General features: G+C 41.8%; 1 protein-coding gene across 3 annotated transcripts in view; it reads left to right on the top strand.

The window, feature by feature from the left end:
• dock5 (dedicator of cytokinesis 5) overlaps positions 1 to 20,113 on the top strand; it is a gene marked incomplete at its 5' end in the record, with an annotated part of 30,628 nt that overhangs the window by 4,398 nt on the left and 6,117 nt on the right. For 2 of the 3 annotated variants that reach the window (XM_083979369.1, XM_083979368.1), the window contains 34 exons: positions 2,212 to 2,295; positions 2,549 to 2,589; positions 2,678 to 2,733; positions 3,008 to 3,104; positions 3,261 to 3,409; positions 3,553 to 3,688; positions 3,797 to 3,954; positions 5,672 to 5,753; positions 6,335 to 6,464; positions 7,181 to 7,253; positions 9,040 to 9,182; positions 9,349 to 9,474; positions 9,611 to 9,735; positions 11,242 to 11,340; positions 11,598 to 11,670; positions 11,784 to 11,887; positions 12,131 to 12,311; positions 12,642 to 12,739; positions 12,869 to 12,958; positions 14,602 to 14,702; positions 14,836 to 14,970; positions 15,064 to 15,175; positions 15,545 to 15,615; positions 15,853 to 15,959; positions 16,144 to 16,280; positions 17,510 to 17,605; positions 17,812 to 17,910; positions 18,228 to 18,398; positions 18,523 to 18,623; positions 18,708 to 18,766; positions 19,011 to 19,165; positions 19,298 to 19,383; positions 19,750 to 19,906; positions 20,029 to 20,069. In XM_083979369.1, coding sequence (XP_083835495.1) covers positions 2,212 to 2,295; positions 2,549 to 2,589; positions 2,678 to 2,733; positions 3,008 to 3,104; positions 3,261 to 3,409; positions 3,553 to 3,688; positions 3,797 to 3,954; positions 5,672 to 5,753; positions 6,335 to 6,464; positions 7,181 to 7,253; positions 9,040 to 9,182; positions 9,349 to 9,474; positions 9,611 to 9,735; positions 11,242 to 11,340; positions 11,598 to 11,670; positions 11,784 to 11,887; positions 12,131 to 12,311; positions 12,642 to 12,739; positions 12,869 to 12,958; positions 14,602 to 14,702; positions 14,836 to 14,970; positions 15,064 to 15,175; positions 15,545 to 15,615; positions 15,853 to 15,959; positions 16,144 to 16,280; positions 17,510 to 17,605; positions 17,812 to 17,910; positions 18,228 to 18,398; positions 18,523 to 18,623; positions 18,708 to 18,766; positions 19,011 to 19,165; positions 19,298 to 19,383; positions 19,750 to 19,906; positions 20,029 to 20,069 — 3,673 coding nt within the window. Of the gene's footprint in view, positions 1 to 27; positions 80 to 2,211; positions 2,296 to 2,548; positions 2,590 to 2,677; positions 2,734 to 3,007; positions 3,105 to 3,260; positions 3,410 to 3,552; positions 3,689 to 3,796; positions 3,955 to 5,671; positions 5,754 to 6,334; positions 6,465 to 7,180; positions 7,254 to 9,039; positions 9,183 to 9,348; positions 9,475 to 9,610; positions 9,736 to 11,241; positions 11,341 to 11,597; positions 11,671 to 11,783; positions 11,888 to 12,130; positions 12,312 to 12,641; positions 12,740 to 12,868; positions 12,959 to 14,601; positions 14,703 to 14,835; positions 14,971 to 15,063; positions 15,176 to 15,544; positions 15,616 to 15,852; positions 15,960 to 16,143; positions 16,281 to 17,509; positions 17,606 to 17,811; positions 17,911 to 18,227; positions 18,399 to 18,522; positions 18,624 to 18,707; positions 18,767 to 19,010; positions 19,166 to 19,297; positions 19,384 to 19,749; positions 19,907 to 20,028; positions 20,070 to 20,113 lie in introns of those variants that run through there. The other variant, XM_083979370.1, reaches the window with a different exon arrangement.

Here is a 20,113-nt window from a genome sequence, read left to right as displayed (position 1 = left end):
GGCCTCTACACTGTGTCAAGTTGGTGAATGGACCATTGTCACTCTCGGCGTGACCAGAGGCAGATGTCATTTCTTCACTGCACGTTTTATTTCCTGGTCAAAACAAATACTCTTTTCAAGAGCATCCACACCATGCCAGTGATTCTTCTTATATAAAACGACACATACTGTGTTGTTGTAGGGATGAACTTCTTGCTCTTAAAGCCGCAGTATGTAACTTATTTGGCTTTTTATTAGCAAAAAAATCAAATATGTCTTTCATAAATACGTATTTCACTGAAGTGGAATCACACCTGCATACAAATGAAAGCTTTCTCGTACCTTAGAATGAGTTGTTACAAGTTGTTACAAATACATAAATGGGCGACGCACCGAACCGAGGCGGCCATGTTGCATCGCCATTTTTTACGTTGAGTGGAAGCGTGACCGTAGGTAACCATGGAAACTCAGCGGAGCTGTCGGCTCGGGGAGAAAGTTTTCCAGGTAGCGCCTGTTAAAACTGTCACCACTGTGTAGTGTGAGGAAGGACGGAGGCACTGGTGTTGCATTCAGGTGCAGTCAGGCAGACGGCCGTCGGCAAACCAACCGGATGTCATTTTACTCCACCAGAGAAAGACGGTAAAGTGAGTCAGGTAAACAATACGACATCACCATGACAACATATTGTCACGCCTGTATTGTTTTGCCTCGTGCTGGCGGACGCTTGTTTACATAGACGCTTGTTTATCCTGTTACATGCAGCGTCTGTTGTCTGTCTGACGTCTGCCCGATTTCACGTGAATGCAACATCAAGAATACGTTCAGATATGCAACCGCACCGCTAGATGGGGGGGAATTCCCTCATATTATACCTTTAATATTGCGGCTTCTGTTTTCAGAAATGATAACCACCATGTGAAGCAATGTGTTTTTATAAAAGTAATATAAATAATAATAAAAGTATAATAAAAACATTTATAGAATAATAATAAGTATAGAATAAAAGTAAGAAAAAACCTAATTTGTATTGCAGGGGTATTTGTTTTCCACATCCACAGGAACCAGTTCAGGTGATCCTAACAGCACAGCCAGCATGGTTGTAACCTAATATTAGAAGAGCCCACATGCCTGTTACAAAGCAGAGTGTCAGACTAAAAATCTGATTCCCTGTGTTGATGTATGTCCGTGCAAATTTCTTTTATTCAAAGTTTGAAAAACATGTCAGCGAGGAGGAGGTCGTGGAGAGAAAATGGTCGTCGCGTTCACTGTTTTGTCAGGTTTTGGTATTCAGACTGAGGTGTGATAAGCCGAGCCAGTTGAAGCGTGCTCAGAAATCTGGCCTGGAGCAACGAGCATTATCACCATGCAAGTCAGGGCAGAGCTCTGCTCATGGTTCCTCTTTCTGACGATGAGAATGAGTGCCTTTGCGTTATTGCAGCTCCCTCAAGTCATGACAAAGACCTTTGCTACAGTATTGTTAGGCAAGGTTTGCCTTTTGCAATGCCTGTCTGGTTTTTGCGTGTGCGCTCGTCTTATCCGACCCGTGTGCATCCTGGTTGGAATGTTAAAGAGGAAACGGCAGGAGATGCCTCCAGGAAAGCTGCCAGGTTAATAAACTGATAGAGGGAAGGGCAAGGCTGGCAGGTGAGCTGTTTAGCAGAAAGGAAACTTGTGACCGAAGGCCACAGTGATGTCAGAAATATAGAGTGTGATACCGTCACCTTCTTTTTAAACTCTGCCTCTCACTGTTGACACTGAGGATACCTGCTCAAGAGCAGTCCATTTGCTGAAACATTAAACACAGCCTCGGGGCTTCCATTTCAATTAAGAGTCATCAAAATGCTTTAGAGGTTTGAGTCGCACAGTCTCTCTGCTCAGCTCGCAGTCTGCTGTGAGACAGAGCACCGAGATGAGGAATAAATCAAAGATCAAGATCCTCTATGCCTGAGAGTCCAAGTTCTGTGACAAGGCGGTCGAATTGGTTTCCTTTTCCAGGGAGAGAAGGAAAACCTCTGATCCAAAACTTTTTAAAAAACATGCTCCCTCTTACGTGTTAGCGGTTATTGAAAAGGGAATTTGGGGTTTCTATTAATCCGCTGGACCTTGAGGAGAAGGAAAACCTGTCAGTCAAACTGTCGACCGAAACCTTTTTATTATCAGCTGTAGTTACTGGATGTTTTGTGTGTTTCTCATAATGAGACAGCCCTGTTTTTTTTGTTTTTTTTACCCCAGCAATCTACAATTATGATCCCAGTGGTGAGCAGGAGCTGTGTCTACAGGTGGGGGACACGGTGCACATACTTGAGAAATTGGAAGGTGAGTGTAGCTGAACACAGAACGTGCCCCGACACATCCCCGTCTTCTCTCTCTCCCTTTCTGTTTTGAGCTGACTCAGGAACTTAGATGAGATGTTGAATTAGCCGGCGATCAATATGCAATACATAACAATGTAAATGAGTTCCACATACACACATTGTCCTCCTGACAGGTTGCACTGTCATCACTCCTACCTCGTCCACTACGTCTCCCTCACTGTAATTCGTTTCTCTATTAATTTATTTCTCCTCAGGCTGGTACAGGGGCTACACGCTACGAAAGAAATCGCACAAGGTAAGGGCTTAATTAGTGCTCCGTTATCTTATAACCTGTACTGTCTTTTCTATTTGCATATGCTAATAGTGCCTCATTGTTTCCACAGGGCATTTTCCCAGCCTCTTACATCCACTTAAAGGAGGCAACAGTTGAGGGAACAGGGTGAGATCATGTATCAGTAAACATATCATCTTAATGATAATTCACTTTGCTTTTGATTTGCTACCCTGCCTTGTCATTTGCCAATAACGTAGCAGCGTTCTTGTAATTATCATAAGTGAGGATTCAGTAATGCTTTACTTGGCCGTGTGAGGAAGCCATCCAACTATTTATCCTGAATAGAAATGCACTTGAATTTGTCCAAATAATGTGACATGATGTTTGAGCGATGAGCCACTTGTTAAGTATCTTATTATTCTCTTCTTGTGGCTGGTAGCCAGCAGGAAATAATTATTCCAGCAGATTTACCCCTGGTGCAGGAGCTCGGGGCAACTCTGAGGGAATGGGCGCAGATATGGCACAAGCTCTTCGTGGTATGTGCAGATTGCCTCTCTCTTATCAGCCTCTCTGTTTCTCCTACACACAGTCTTGTTCCCGTCTCTGATCTGCCCCACTTCTACTCAGTTTTGTTTTGTTTCATCCCTTCTGACGGTTACGTTGCCATAAGTTTATTTCTGTTTATCTGACAGGCGAACAAAACGACCCTGTTCAGGAGCGTTCAGCAGATGGCCTACAGCCTCATCGAATATCGATCTCAGATAGTGTCAGGAACGCTGCCCAAGGATGACCTTGTGGAGCTGAAAAAGAAAGTCACGGCAAAGATTGATTATGGAAACCGGTATGAATCCTGCTCCCTCATTGTGCTGCTATGAAAAGCCTTTTGACATAAACACCATTGTAAATTTTTATACGCCTGAGTCATCGCTCTGAGATTGTCGCTGTAAACTCATCCGATGCTGTTTGAACTTCTGTGCCGCTCAGGATCCTGGGCTTGGACCTGGTGGTACGAGATGAAGCAGGAAACATACTTGATCCTGAACGGACCAGTACGGTCAGTCTGTTCCGGGCGCACGAGACCGCGTCCCGCAGTGTTGACGACAGGATACAAGAAGAGAAGGCACGAAGCTGATTTATTGATTCTATCAGTCGTTGTGCTCCATTGTAACTGTGCATTTAAACTAATATCTCTCTCCACGCACTGCCTGGGGGTTTTGTTTTCATGCAGACACGGCTGCAGAACCTGGAAATGAGGCGTCAGACACTGTTCAGCACAGTGCACACCTACAGTCTACTCATGAACCTCAAGAACTTTGTATGCAACATTGGAGAAGATGCTGAGCTGCTCATGTCCCTGTATGACCCCGACCAGTCTGAATTCATCAGGTTAGCGTCTCGCTTTTCTCGTCATTCCACATTTAAGTATCAAGTTCAAGTTGTTTGTCTGTGTTGGATCATTAAATTGACTTATGTGTCTGCATTTTTGTAGGTTTTGTTGCAGTGGTCTGTTAATCAAAGAAATGTCAAACTCCCTTTAAGTTGCAGGGCACAGAAGGCAGAGAGTGTTCACAGTTATGTAACATAGAAACACAGTGTTTCTTCCAGCATGATACAAAGAATAACATCAGTCCCCCGCAACAAAACTTATCTCAGTGTGACGCAAATTGTTGTTGATGTACCTCACATGTCAAGAATTAAAGGGATAGTTCAACTTTTTGGCAAACCCGCCCATTGCCATAATCCCTATGGTCATAGCAGTAGGTTTGTTAGCTTTAATTGTCGGTGCATGTTTTTTTCGATCGGCGGGGCAGAGATACGAGCTGCTCAGAGCTACCCTACGGAGGCTCATGGGATTTCTTGGTTTCCCTCATCAAATACACAATCCAACAACTCCAAAACAAGTTGTGACCTGCACATTCACCACGCTAGAGAGATAATAATGTATAATAATTATTTAACATTACGACATACGAAGCAAATACTCGGAACTACAGTACTTGCACTTTTGAAGTCACTCTGCCAAGCAGCCATGTCTGGGATGTAGTTCCGGCTACGCATTTGCCTCGAAAACAACTCCGTCTCGTCCATTATTATTTCATAGCGTGGTGAATGTGCAGGTCACAATTTGTCCACCAGAGCGTTTTGAAGTTGTTGGATTGTGTATTTGATGAGTTTGATGAGGGAAATACCATATGCCTCCGTAGCGTTAGCTGAGCGGCTCGGATCTCTGCCCCGCCAATCGAAAGAAAGCTTGCACCGACAATTAGAAGTAAAGAACCTACCCCTAAGACTACAGGGATTATAGCAATGGCCCAATTTGCCAAAATGTTGAAATATCCTTTTAACAGAGAGGAAATAAAAAAAACACACACAGCCACTCTCATTTCTTATGCTACAGTAATTACTACTACTTTGACACTTTATAGCTCTATAATTAGTTGTACTATGGGGATAATGAATAATGATGACAGGGGGTTGTGCATTATTGTCACATAAGGCTACACAGCTCTGATATAGCAGAAATGAAGGTGCGAAGCTTGAACGCTGCTTGTTTCAGGCGTTTATTAAGCTGCTGCTGCCTTCACTGCCCGCTAGAGTAGAGAGGTAACATCTCTGTTCCAAGCTTGGTAAAATGGTGTCAGCATAAATGATGGAAGAGATTAAAAGAAACCCCTAACACATTTAAAATATTAATTACAAGGTTTCATAAATGTTAATGGTGTAAAACTTGAACACTGAAAACGCTGTGTCACCTTGAGTTTGTAGGGCGCTGTTCAACAGCTGACCTCTGACCTCCCTGGAGGAGGTGAGGGTGAAGGTCACATTAAACAGACAGTTGGATGTTTCATCGCAGAAACATTACACATCTAACTAATACCTAGTTAATTGTGTTAATTTCAGTCATGATCTGTGTATTGTGTATATGTGTATATAAATAAATTATCAGCCAGGATCAATACACTCCAGATATGTAACTGTCTTAGGTTTTCTTTTCCTCAGCTAAAATCCACTGTTCACATTAGTTACTTTTACATTTTTGTATTTCTCCTGATAGCTTCCATAATGTGAGCTCTAACTGTGTTTCTTATTTAAATTCATGCAGCGAGAACTTCCTGGTGCGCTGGGACAGTATGGGGATGCCTAAAGAAATTGAAAAACTCAACAACCTGCCAGCACTATTCACGGTAACCAAATCCCAACACACTCGCTGTATTCCCTGCGCTCAGGATTTAAACAATCCAAGCGTTGCCTGAAATCTGTTACAAAGAGAACAATTTGTTCCTGGATTGCTCCTAATTTACTAAAAGTTTCGCTGAATGGCTCACATTCACGGCACATCTTTGGAAATTTGAATACATTTGCCACTATTGTGTTGCTGCTGTTTATGCAATGACACAGGCAGCAGTTCCGCTGCAAACAAGTCATTGTGGTAACCTGCATCTCTGCCACCAGGAATTAGTGGTTCAGAATGTGATAAAGCCACATTAATTAAAGCTGGAAATTTAGAGTAACACTGCACTTCACACTGACTCGAAGAAGCACCCAGAAAAATAAACACACACAAAGATGTTGGGAAGGTGATATGTGTGAGGATTTTTCTGCATGCTTTCATCCTGTAATATTTTCCATCTGGTCTGCAGCTCCAGCACTGTGAATGCATGCACATATTGACAGGCCGCTGACATGTACAGTCAACTGGCCTTTTGTGTCCACCTTATCACTCAATATGCCGTAATAAATCATCTTTGTTTGACCTTGCATCCAGGACCTGAGCAGCAGTGACTTAATGAGGCAGCGACTCTTCCTGGTTTGTCAAATCATCAGAGTGGGCAGCATGGAGCTCAAGGAGGGCAAGAAACACACAGGCGGGCTGAGGAGGCCGTTCGGTGTGGCCGGTGAGCAGCTTTCCTAATGTCCTAATGTTTGTTGAAGCAATTCAAAAGTCAATTCAACAAAAAAAATGCCACTCCTCTCTGGTGGCGTAGTTGCATGAATAGTCCTGTCGAGGTGTAAAAATGAAGGATCCAAGTGCTGAATGAAATGGGAACACCTGCTTTCTGACCTAGAAAATGCCTCCACTCTGCCTTGGCAAAGTGAGTCGGTGGAAATTGGTTTAGCAACGGTCTTTTTGTTTTTGGCCAGATGATTAGTGGATTTGATGAGAAATGGTTTCCTCTGGTGTTCGAGCAAATGGACTGAAACCAGAGTCAGAAAGAACGTTTAACTCAGAAGTCAAATCGTTCTTAGCCAGGAAAAAAAAAAAAGAAAAGAAAAAAGTAGCAGTTTAGAAAATGAGCTGGGTGGAATGAACGATCCAGAAGCGTTTGCAAGCTGGAGATCAAGAACCCTCAATCTGTCTTATTATCCTGGCTGTCTGCTGTGCCAGGCAACAGGTGAGTGAGAGCCAACACCTGGCTCGGCGTCTGTTTCAAAAGTAGAACATATAGTTTCTTAAGTTACAACCAGTAAATGAACTTTTATTGAAAATAGGAAATTCCACCATTCACTGTTGCTTTGGCAACAACCAGAAAACTGCATTACATCTGTTGAATGAGTTTACCCTTGAGTGTGTGGCCTCACTGTGATGCTCCTCATGTCTTTATCGTTGCAGTGATGGACGTTACAGATATTGCCCATGGCAAGGCAGACGATGAGGACAAGCAGCATTTCATCCCCTTTCAGCAGTAAGTCTTTTGATGTTGCAGCTCTTGTTCTGCTGTTAACAGGCTCGGTTTTGTTTTCAATTTAACACAGTCCAATAATGAAAAAGAAAGGGAATAGGACTCAGGTTATATTTACTTAGAACATCCCGCATCTTTTTCAAGGATGCATTTCAGCCTTTTCTATGTTGCATTTCAAGGGCAAACATAAAAACTTTGTGCAAGAGTGTTAGCTCTTCACAAAGACAGGCTTCAAGGCCATAGCACCTGCACACAGGGGGGATGAGGACAAATACATTCACTAGGATTCTAGATAGAGGAGGCACAAAAATATCTTGACTGATTCCTGATGTCTAAACCAAATTCTACCCAAGGTTTATCCTCTATTTGTCTTTGTGTCACAGTTCATGGTGTCTTCTTGAGGAGGTACAGACAAAAACACATTTTTAGAATTCTTATCAGGCCTCATAAAACGTCTGGATGATTGTTTTAAATGCACATTTTTATGACATTTATCCAGCCTGAAAAAGAGGACTATATATTTATCCAGGCCTTCAGCATAGTTTCTCTTCCTGAAGTGACTAAAGGTTTCGTGCCATTTTCTACTGTTCACTAAATGCCAGTTGTCTAACTGTCTTCCTCACGAAAACCAAATTGTACCACAGAAGAACTTGTTATGATCTGTGGCCTTGACAAATTAATTTAGATTTTATTAACACTGGGTGACTAATCTGCCACCAGTAAATCATGAAATAGATAATTACAAGATATACAAATTATAAGTTACAAAAACCGGAAATGGAAAAAATATACTTTTAAATAGTATCTAAACACTAATATTGTACTTGACATTATATTTTAAATGTCCGTCCTTTCTGAAATGTGCAATTACCACTTCCGTCCACACAGTGCAGCACAACACTTAATTTGTACCTCAGAAGGTCGTCATTGAAAATGTTAAAGTCATGAGTAAATAAGTAAATAATAATCAGGTTAATTACTGTTCCTGAAATGACAACTCCTCTAATTGTTCCTCAACAAAAGAGGTCAGCTGAAGACATTTATTTTTCAGTATTGTGCAGCCAATTATCCACTGCAGGGAGCTGAATGGTTTTCATCAAGACTCAGATCAGCTGTACAAATAGTGTTAACATCTATTCATAGAAACCTCCTCAAAATAATGAACACTAGTAATAATATATATATATACAAACATGATGTCAATGCACAGAAACCTTGCCTTACATGTCTCTGCTGTGATGTCCATACAGGCAACATATAGACTGTGTCCTCTTTCCTTCTCTCCCCCTGTCAACCTCTCCCTCCTACCACTCCACCGCAGTTCACTTTGATATATTCCCTTTTGTTGTGAGTTGTCCCTGTTTGATGTTTGCCTTATCCTTGTCCACTAACTGTGGTAGAGAAAACTCAGTTTCACCCCATTTAAAGTAAATTTGAATTGCATGAGTTGCACCTGTGAAATATATATATATATTTTAAAAACACAGAGAACACACAGAAACATGTGGAGTAACATGCAGCTCAGATGTACTCTGTGTTAAGTTTGCAAATGTTAGCATGAGCTAAAATCGTAAACATGGCAAACATTTTGACGTTTAGCATTTAGCTCAGAGTATAGCCGATCAGAGCCAGTGATTGAAAGGTTACAACAACTGGCCCAAGCATTTTGCTTTTGGTTTTGAGTATTTCCACACGCTGTCCTTCTGGCTCCTCTGTCCATTTGTCCGTCACCTGTCAGAGATGCTGGCAGCTGATTGTCTTTCCTCTCGTCCCAATGCTTCTCACTCAGGATAGCTATGGAAACCTACATCCGTCAGAGGCAGCTCATCATGTCTCCGCTCATACCATCTCGAGTCATTGGAGAGAATGAGCCGCTCACTGCTGTCTTCAACAAAGTCATTGCCACGCGGGAGGTCAATCACAAAGGCCAGGGTAAAATGAAGTGCTTACAGACACTGCCCCCCTCCCCCTGTGATTTCAGTGGGCTGCTCTAAATTGACCTTTTTGTTTTGAGGGGAATAAATGATGTGTGAGGGGTCTATAGGGTGTATGCCTTCAGTGTCTGCCTCATTGAATTTCTTTACATGTTCCCTGGCAGGGCTCTTTGTGACCCTGAAGCTCCTCCCAGGGGACCTTGCCCAAGTCAGGAAGGACTACCCCCACTTTGTAGATCGTAGCACAGCCATCGTGAGGAAAATGGGCTTCCCAGAGATCATCCTCCCAGGTGGATGAAAGTCTTTGTTGCTGGGCGCGGCTCTGCATACACCACAGTCATGTTCATTTGACTCGCTTACGAAGCCATGAGCAGGGTTCATAAGTTGTTAGCTCACCCACCTGATCATCTCTTGTCCTTTCTCCAGGAAACGTGAGGAATGATATTTACGTAACCTTGCTGCAGGGAGAGTTTGATCGTGGTAAGAAGAAGACCCCTAAAAATGTCGAGGTCATACTGACAGTGCACGATGATGAGGGCAATCCTATGGAGGTAAAATAAACCAGTGAATGCAACAAGTTATCCTTTTATTATTTTTAATTACACTTTATGTGATTAACTGTGTTAGTGTTTTCTCATAAAACGTCTTGTAATTTTGCTGTAGCGTCGCTCCCAGCGGTTCAGGAGAGCAGTATCAGGCAGGGTCATACTAGCTTAATACTTGATGGACTCCCATGAAATTCTGTACCACCATTCAGTCTCCAGAGGAGAAATCCCACTGACTTTGCTAGTCTCCCCACGTTCCCTCCAGCTCTACCATGAGGATCTGCTTGTTGCTTTAAGTGAAAATTCTCACTGATTTTGGACATTGGTCATTAAATTTCACAGGCAGATCAGTTGTTTCACTAGATGAATTATAACTTTGATGATCTTATAACTTCTCATTTAGTTTTTGACAAAATATCAGCAAACTAGATAGATAGATAGATAGATAGATAGATAGATAGATAGATAGATAGATAGATAGATAGATAGATAGATAGATAGATAGATAGATAGATAGATAGATAGATACCCACACTGAATATGTGGAGAATTCAGATAATGTAAAATGAAAAAAAAAACATTGGGGGGGAGATTGAACTGGCGGATTTTCTGGAGACTCAGAGTGTATCGCGTCAAGGCCTTATACTTTGCCTTGAATAATGGACTGCCTTTCATCATACTGATGTCTGTTGGTATTTGTTGAGTCACCTACCTGCCTGTCTATTGATGCAATAATGAAAGCTTTGAATTACCAAAAAAAAAACAATAAAACTACAGGGCACAAGACAGAAGCAGAATAACTGAAACTTACAAAAACAGAAGGCTAAAATGTCAAACACTGGCACAAGGATAGGGGAAACAAAAAAAGGGAAGGTCCATACACTAACCACCCACGACACTGCAGAACAATAAAAAAAAAAAGATCATGAAGCAAACCACCATCAGGGACTGAATTGTCACTTTAGTTCCATGGCACCTGTTTGATGAGGAGAGTTAAAAACAAGCCACAAAGTGCAAGACATGACTGTGCAGACAATAATCCATATTGAAAAGGAAAAAAGAAAAAAACTAATTCAAATGGTTGCAAATACCATGAATATCAAGACAAAACGCAAACTAAACTGATAGTACATGCGTGTGTGTGTCAATATTTGAAAATTCAGCATTGATTTTAGACCAGGTTTCCGTTGGTCAGTTGCATAATTTTCCACTGCCACAAGATAGAGAGGCGCCAACAAAATCCTTGACCACACCTCATTTTAAAACCATGGGAGCTCTGACGGGCACAACTGTGTTTGCTGTTTTAACTTGGACTAATGAGAACTGTGTTTGATAGTAGCATTTTGCTTGACGCTGCTTGGCACCAGTTGTAGGATATGGCCTTTGTTCTTGTCCTCTGTATTCCTAGGGCTGTAGGGCTGGTCAGGACTGGTGACTGTGGTACTTTTTGATTGCAAATGGATCAAAGAACAAATTGACATTCTGCTGATCTCCATTCTTTCATTTCTGTAGAAAGCCATATTTCCTGGGGCTGGCTATGATGGCATCACAGAGTACAAGTCTGTCATCTACTACCAGGTGAAGCAGCCTTGCTGGAATGAAACGGTGAAGGTAAGCTAGTGTAAGATCATGTCAAGGACCCACATTGGCTGCTCTGAGCTTGGAAACATGATATCTCATGGTCTCTAATTAGTTCTTCAAATGGATTTTGTGTGGCTCAGTATAATGAAATAATCTTCTGAGGAAGATACCAGTGCAGAATGTGCTACTCATACAAATTCCTTTACCAGATAACTTTTCTTCCATGTATAATCCTGTATTCACACTCCTGTTTTTAATTCCCCTGACTTTTCTCCTCTGCCTTCAAGGTGACGATTCCCATTGAAGATGTGTGCCGCTCTCACCTCAGGGTGATGTTTCGACACAGATCCTCCCAGGACTGTGAGTGACTGTGCCTTATTTGTATGACAAACACCCAGATGTAATTCTTCTACTATATTAAATACAGCTAGTGAGCGGATATGTTCCTGTCTTACGCCCTGTGCCTTCCTCAGCTCGGGACAAATCGGAGAAACCCTTTGGCATGGCCTTCGTGCGGCTCATGAGAGGAGATGGGACCACACTTAAAGATGGCAGGCACGAACTTATCGTCTATAAGGTGTGTCCACAGGATGTTTGCGTATCTTTATTTTGTATGAAATTGAATTCATTGTGCTTATCTTTAAAATAAGGAGGAGATTGTTTATTGCTTTTATCTAATTACACAAGACCTGGTGTCTTGAATAGCTGACGGCCAGTAGACAGATTATGCACAAATCCCTCCTCAGTCAATAAATATGACATTAGAACTCCATCGATCAATATGCTTCATGATTCATCCCGTACTTTATGCATTTCTCAGGTTGATGTGAAAAAAGCTGAGGATGCAAAGGTTTATCTCACCTTGCCAGCGACCTGGGATGAAGTGGAGGAGAAGGAAAAGCAAACAGGGAAGCAGTTCCACCACTCCGGAGTGATTCCTGTGACTAAAGACAGCTTCCAGCTCGCAACGCTCACCTGCTCCACTAAACTCACTCAGAACGGTACTGCAGGGCACGTTTCTGTTTTTCCCAATCCTCCAATCTGCTAACACTGTGATAAGTAAATGACATCTTTAAGAAATGAAGCTGATTCTACAGCAGATAGACGTCCTGTGACACCATTGTTTCCTCCCCTCAGATTGCCTTGAAATTAATTAAGCCCATCTGTGTTGTTAATATTTTGCTGACATGCTCACGTTGATTGATGCAGTTTTAATAAGGTTTATATTGAAATTTCAGGCTTGCAACACAATTATCATAACTAATGTTGTGAAAGAGGAGGTGTTGCTGCCACCGTGTTTATTCTGATGTGCTTGTGTGTGTGTTTTCCAGTGGATCTGCTCGGCCTGTTAAACTGGAGGTCTAACCCTGAAGATCTTGACCAGATTCTGCAGAGACTGATGGAAGTTGAGGGAGGGGAGATTGTAAAAGTGAGTTCTGCTCTGTTCTGCACAAACGCTGCACTACAGTGAATATGTAATTTTCTGCTAGATTTTATAGATGTTGCATAATGTCCTTATTAATGGCACTTTTTAAATAGATTTCTGTTTTATGGACAGTTTCTCCAGGACACTCTTGATGCCCTGTTCAACATCATGATGGACACCTCGGAGAAAGACACATATGACACCCTGGTCTTCAATGCCTTGGTTAGTATTTGGTAAATCCAAATTATCAGTGGTGATAATCCATGACGTGATGACATCACACTACACAGTGCATTCAGGAAGTATTCAGAACCCTTCACTTTCTCACACTCTGTTATGTCGCAGTGTTACACTAAAATAAATTACTTTTCCTATCGCCAAATGACACAATGACAAAGCAGAAACAGTGAAAAATTGAAAAATCTCACTGATATACTGTAGATATCCAGAGCCTTTCCAAGACCCAGCCAAGATAATGCAGTAGTCGCTTTTGGACCACTTTGTCCTTGAGTGACCCAGCCCAAACACTGACCAACTGTCCCCATCTGACTCAACAGAGCTTGAGATTATCTGCAGAAAATCCCCAGATCCAGGTGTTCAAAGCTTGACAAGTTTTACCCAAGACAGCTTGAGTCAAGTGCTGAGTTAAGGATCTCGATACTTATGTCAATATGACATTTGTGGTGGCTTGTCTGCTGAATTCTGTTCTCACCTAGCCATTATGGGGATATTGACTGTTCTTAAATTAGGAGAAAAATAATTTTGAATATTTTAGAATGAAGTTGCTACATAACAAAATATGAAAATAATGAAATGTACATACCTGTGGTTCTCAGGGTGAAGAACCCCGGTGACCAACTCAAGATTTACCTTAAAAGAACACAGGGACTGAATTCAGTTTTTTTTTTTTTTTTGTTGTTTATCTTGTTTTGTTTTTTTTCTAAATTCTCCAATCTAATACAATTCAGAAAATTCCGTTACAATCAGCACCAACCCAAGCATCAATAATAGTAACAATAATTATAATAGACCCCTGTGTTTGGAGCATTCAATGCTTTTATACTCAGGATTGCTGCTCAGATGATCGAACAGCCTCCTTGTTTGTCTTTGATTGTTGCCCTTCAGAATAACTGTAACCACTTTGCCTTTGTATGCACCTTAACAACATGTTGCACAAACTTGTTCTTTTGTGGAAAAACACAGCAATCAATGTGAAGTGGTGGAAGAATTATAAACAAGAAGAATGAGGCTGATATCAGTTGCATAGAGTTATAAACAGTAATGCTGAAATAATTACATACTGCACACATGGCCATCTAAAGCATCAAAAATGTATTTCATGAAAATATTTGAAGGTCCCATTTTTACACTTATCCATTGTGTCCATAGAAGATATATTTGTTGAAGAAGCAAAAACCACCTCAGTGTAGTTACAGATCTCATCTCTAAGGCCTCTCCCTCTCTCTGGAACTCTAGCATTGAAAGGTCAATGAGTTTTCTGAGTGATTGAATAAAAATAAAGCAGATCTCAAAGAAACAAAATCCTGTAAAGTTGGATGTTGGGGCTCGGGGCATGGCTGAAAGCAGTGATATCACAAAGGTATAGGAGTCCTGACAGCTCATTTTAGGCATAGTTTCTGAATACATACTGTACATTTTTCTCTGTGGACTTAGCACTTTGATACTTTCACAGGATTTCTATAGAACCTAGACCTGCTTATAATAAAACAAAATATTACTTGATACAATACAGGACCTTCACGTCACCGAAAAAACTGTCTGGAAGCACCGACATACATTATTCAGAAGACAGTGATTCAGCATCGACAAGGCCCTGATTTCATTTCCTCCTCTTGTTTATGCAGGTATTTATAATCACACTTATTGGCGACATCAAATTCCAGCATTTCAACCCGGTCCTGGAAACCTACATCAACAAGCACTTCAGCGCCACTTTGGCTTACATGTGAGTCTCCGTTCTGTATTTCCCATCTTTGATGACTTCACGCTGTTTATTTTTAGAGCTTCTTTTGCTCCTCTTCTCCACCTACACCCAAATTACCAGCAGACCTTGATGCCTGACTCACTCCCTTTTTCAGGAAGCTAACCAGGGTGCTTAACTACTATGTGGGCCACGCCGAGGAGCCCCTCCTGACTGAGAAGCTCTACGTAGCACTCAAAGCCCTCAAGTACCTGTTCAGGTTCATCGTGCAGTCCCGGGTCCTGTATCTCAGGTATCAGAAACGCTGCCATCTAAGAATACAATTTGCACTCTTTTATTCTAAGGAAAATTTCTTTTGATGCAATGCCTGGCCTTTGATTCTCAGATTCTATGGCAACAGTGAAGATGGGGATGCGTTTTTCAACTCCATTCGCACCCTTTTCTTATCTTTCAACACTCTGATGGACAGACCACTTGACGAAGGAGTGAAGATAAAGGTAACCTGCATACTGTAGTGGTAGTTGTACCCTAAATGTTTTACAGTTTCACCACTTTATTGCTTTTTTTCTCTTTTTAGCTTGGAAATAAAACTAAATTGCACCCAGTCGGCCTTGCTTTAATTTTCAGTCTTGGCATTTGTCGGAGTATGCATGTAAATGACTGCAGTAGTCCAGCTGTGAAAATGAGTTCCACTATTTCATTGACAAGTTATTGAAAAGTTTTACAAATTAACTGCAGAAAAGGTGCAGGCTTCCTGTCGGTAGTCTCACTGAGGTGAGGAGAAAGAATCTGGTAAAAGCTTGTTTTACCAGATAATGGAAAAAACATCCTTCAGTCTGATGAGACCAGATTCTTCTCTTTTTCAGGGGGCAATATTGAAATACCTGCCCAGCATCATTAACGACATCCAGACTGTGTTTGATCCCGTGGAGCTCAGGTAACTCTCCAGAGGCTCTGCGCAGCAGGAAATGATAATTGCCTGTCTCAGTGCAAATTATCGTATTTACTTCAGAGTAAAGGAGGTGTTATTCTCAATTCTCAATGCTATAAAATTAGCCCATCATGTGTGCTGCTCATTAGTCCTCTGTGACAATAATTGCTAGATGTGAAATGTGAATAGGATTAAACTTGTCGGAGCTACTCCTTTACCGCTTTCCTTACATTCTCTTTTCAGCGTCCTCCTCGCAAAGTTTATTGAGAGCATTCCTGACTCTCAGCTTGTGCGTCAGAAGCTGGGCTGCATGTGTAAAATGGTGGAGAGTGACCTTTTCAAGCAGCCAGGTAGGAGTCCTCAAGGCTCAAAAACCACATAATGACATTTTGCACAAGATGAAGGGGGAAAAAAAGAGCCCTGCTCGGCATGACACCTACATACAAGTTTGTCAGGTCAGCTCCATTAACAGAAAATGTGATGTTTGATCCAGCGAGCTCTGTGTTGTTTTTTCCCTCTGTTCTGTTGGCACAGATTGTCGAGATGTGCTTCTGCCACTTGTTACTGACCAGCTGAGTGGGCAGCTGGATGACCACTCGAGTAAGCCTGACCATGAGGCCTGCGTCCAGCTGCTCAGCACGGTGTTGGACAATTTGGACCGCAAGGATGTGGTGAGGAATTCACCCTCAGACACACAGACACAGAGATAACGAGTGCAAAGGGTCATTACATCCAAATTACTGAAAAAGAAACATTTAGTCAGAATGACATTGTGGATATAAGCTAAGAAAATGAGCTTCCTGGGCAGGGATGGCACGACTCATTTGAAATGAGGTGAAGAGCTCAGGCGTCCGTGGGGAGCTGTTTGCAGCTGTTTGGCGTTGAAAGGAGTCAGTTGAAGTGATTGGGGCCTCTCTCTGTAGAGGTTGTCCAGGCATGTCCGTCTGCAGGAACGCCTCAGGGCAGACCCAGAGCACTCCGGGGGGGCGTTTAGCTCCCATCTGGCCTGGGAGCATCTTGGGATGGCCCTGCAGGAGCTGGAGGACAGAGCTAAAGAGAGGAACATCTGGGCTACTCTGCCCAGGCTGTTACCACTGTGAACAAAACCCAGCTAAGTGGGTCTAGGTCACAGTGGATGTGAAACTGAAGTAGGTGAAGTGGGTGGAGAATCTATTTATTTTGTCCATACTTTGAACCGTCTCTCTTGGAGATTTCTGCCACCCAGAGGTCAATGGAATCCAACTGACATTATCATTTAAAAACAGCAAAAAAGCAGCGACACTAGTCATAAAAGTGCATCACAATGATATGAAGAAAATCAATGTAAGAATTCAAATAAAAATACATTCAGACAGTTGGTTTGGTTTGCTTGCAAAACGTTTTTCACTTCCATCATCACTTAAACCAATTAATTTCTACCCCTAAGTTTTAATTAATGCATCAGAAAATGGCAACCCGAAGGAACACCGTTTCCTAAAGGGCGAGGTGACATGTCAGAAAATTATTAAACTATCATCCAGGACAAGGGAAAAATATTAAATCCTCACAAATTAATTAGAGGGTGTTTGTTTGATACAGATGTGATTTGTAGTTGTAAAATGACTCAAAGAAATAATTTATTATCAGGACAAGTTATTTCTATTCTAGTTTGTCTCATCTGTCTGCTTATATCCATGGTAACTGATACAATCTTTCTAAGAAGACGTGGCACAGTTAATTTTTAAGTGTTAAATGTCAGATATGTCAGAAAATTGGCAGCACTTTAAAAGATGTGAAAAAAATAGCGTTTTTATATATTTTTTTTAATAATCCGCCCTTTAATGGTGACAGTGCTGTGCTGTCTGTCTCTGGCAGCGTGTTTCAGCTGGTTATCATACCTGAGGCTGTTCTGTCGTTGCAGGGTCCAACCAGAGGGCACGTTCAGCTGATAATGGAGCGGCTGCTGCGCAGGGTTAATCGCACTGTCATCAGCATGGATAGATCCTCCTCTCTCATCGTAAGACAGTGTGATGCTACAGCCCAAATATGTCCCTGACATTTACATTCTCAGTATCAATTCTAATATTCATAACAGTGACCATCAGCTACAGCTAAATATAGTATTATCCTAATGTATCAATAACTAAAATACAACATGTGCAGGTTTTTGGGGGATATTTTATTCTCAAATCCAGAGAGTAATAGTGGACTTTTTTGTTGCAGGGCCACTATCTTGCCTGCATGACAGCAATCCTGAAGCAAATGGATGACTTGCATTACGCCCACTACATCGGCACCTTCAAGACAAGACAGGATATCATTGTAAGTGTCCCCGTTCCTCCCCTGTTGGCTACATCTTGTCCTGGAACATCTCATCAATAACAGGCATTAAACCACCCAGGCCACTTACTGCTCCTTAAGAGAATATTGATTATAGACATTTCATGCAGTGGATTGGAGTGGCATGATGAGGATGTCACAGAGCCTCCATTAAGCTGTAGGAGCCTTATGTCTGTGTCTGATATGTAGCGGCATGGCTGTGGATTGGCTTCGTTTGGTTTAAACAGATATTACTGACTGTGTTTCTTCAGAGCAGCAGTGTGCGTGCACTTTCTCTAAAGCTGCTACTTTCCCCTCAGGACTTCCTCATGGAGACATTCATCATGTTTAAAGACCTCATGGGAAACGTCTTCCCCGCTGACTGGATGAACATGAACCTGGTGCAGATGCAGGTCTTCCTGAGGGCCATCAACCAGTACTCAGACGTCCTCAATATGTATTTTCTGGATCAGGCACATTTTGAACTACAGGTGCGTCTCATGTCCTCCCCCGCCTCGGTAGAGGTTGCATTTTTTATTAAACACAAAATCAAAAGCTTGTGTTATGAGAAGTTAATTATGATATTAATATTTGAAAACCCTGCTCCCCTCACAGCTGTGGAATAACTACTTTCATTTGACCGTGGCGTTCCTCACTCACAAGACACTGCAGCTGGAATCCTTCTCTCAAGAGAGACGAAATAAGATACTGAACAAGTAAGATCATTTACGATTCATCAAAAAGATTATTTAAATGAAGAAAAGTAAATTCGAAAGTAATTTGGTTTGACTCTGCCACAGATATGGAGACATGAGGAAGACGATTGGATTTAAGATCAGAGATATGTGGTACAATCTCGGTGAGTCCGATAATGCTGCGATTATCATAAGAGTTTGAGAAATTGTTTATTTTTACCTGTCAGTTATGCAAGTTGAATAACAAGACAATATTTTTATTGTCCACTTTCACTGTGTGTTGTTGTTCTGTTTATTACATTATTAGATTTGGCCTCTGTTTGTTAAGAGATGAAAACGCCTCCTATAATGCAGCCTCTCAAATCGTATTATGATATTTCTGTGTGATAATATTTTGTTGTCCCTCAGGCCCACACAAAATGAAGTTCATCCCAGCAATGGTCGGACCCATGCTGCAGGTCACACTGGTGCCTGAGCCTGAACTGAGGAAAGCTACCATCCCCATATTCTTTGATATGATGCAGTGTGAGCATAACTTCAGCCCTGGACGAACATTTGAAACGGTAAAAAGCTATCTCAGAAGTTCAGCACTTTCTTGTTTTCTGTTTGAGCCTGACAGAAGCCGCTCCTGGCTAAATATGACATTTGTGATGTGTATGATGGTGTTTTTTTAAATTCCCTTCTTATCTTTGCAGTTTGAAAACGAACTGATAACAAAATTGGATCAAGAGGTAGAGGGGGGCCAAGGGGATGAGCAGTACAAAGTCCTCCTGGAGAAAACGTAAGGCAGAGGAGCAGATCAAATAGAAAATGTTCTTTTATTCTAAGGGTTCTATAAGTTGTACAACGCACGGATCATAAATCCCTAACTCCTGTATAATGGGGAATTCATAAAGGATTATTCCTCAAATACAACAAAGGATTTTCTGATTGTCCTCTTGGTACTAGAAGGACAAGAGGGTCTGGGTCTGTTAGTTGTGAGCAACCTCTAATCGATAGTAAACACTTGAGGACTGTATGTACGACCCCAGACAAAAACATCAGATTGTAATGTTCTTGTCAAGAGAAAAAAACTGGCAAACTAAACTAGAAATAACCTTTTGCAGCCAGATAGCAGTGTGTGAGGAAAATGTGTTTGAATGTGCAGGTTACTGGAGCACTGCAGGCGCCACAGATACCTGTCACAGTCAGGAGAGGAGCTGGCTCTGCTGCTGAGCAGCCTCCTGGAGAATCTGCTGGCGTATCGCACCATCACTCATGACGAAAGTCCAGAGCACCGAATGAGCTGCACCGTCAATGTGCTGGTATGCTCTGGGCCCTGTAACCAAAGGGTTAACACTATTTGTACATGCACATAAAGCAAGTGCAAATTGCCTGAGGGAGAATGTTTTCACATAAATGCTTTTTATTTATTTTTTTCCTGCAGAATTTCTACAAAGAAAAGAAGAGGGAGGACATTTACATCCGGTGAGTGAGATAGACACATGCAGTGTGTGGTGTGTGGACCAAAT

The sequence above is a fragment of the Trachurus trachurus genome (assembly GCF_905171665.1).
Source record: "Trachurus trachurus genome assembly, chromosome: 9".
Taxonomy (NCBI): domain Eukaryota; kingdom Metazoa; phylum Chordata; class Actinopteri; order Carangiformes; family Carangidae; genus Trachurus; species Trachurus trachurus.
This window is presented reverse-complemented; position numbering and strand designations above follow the sequence as displayed.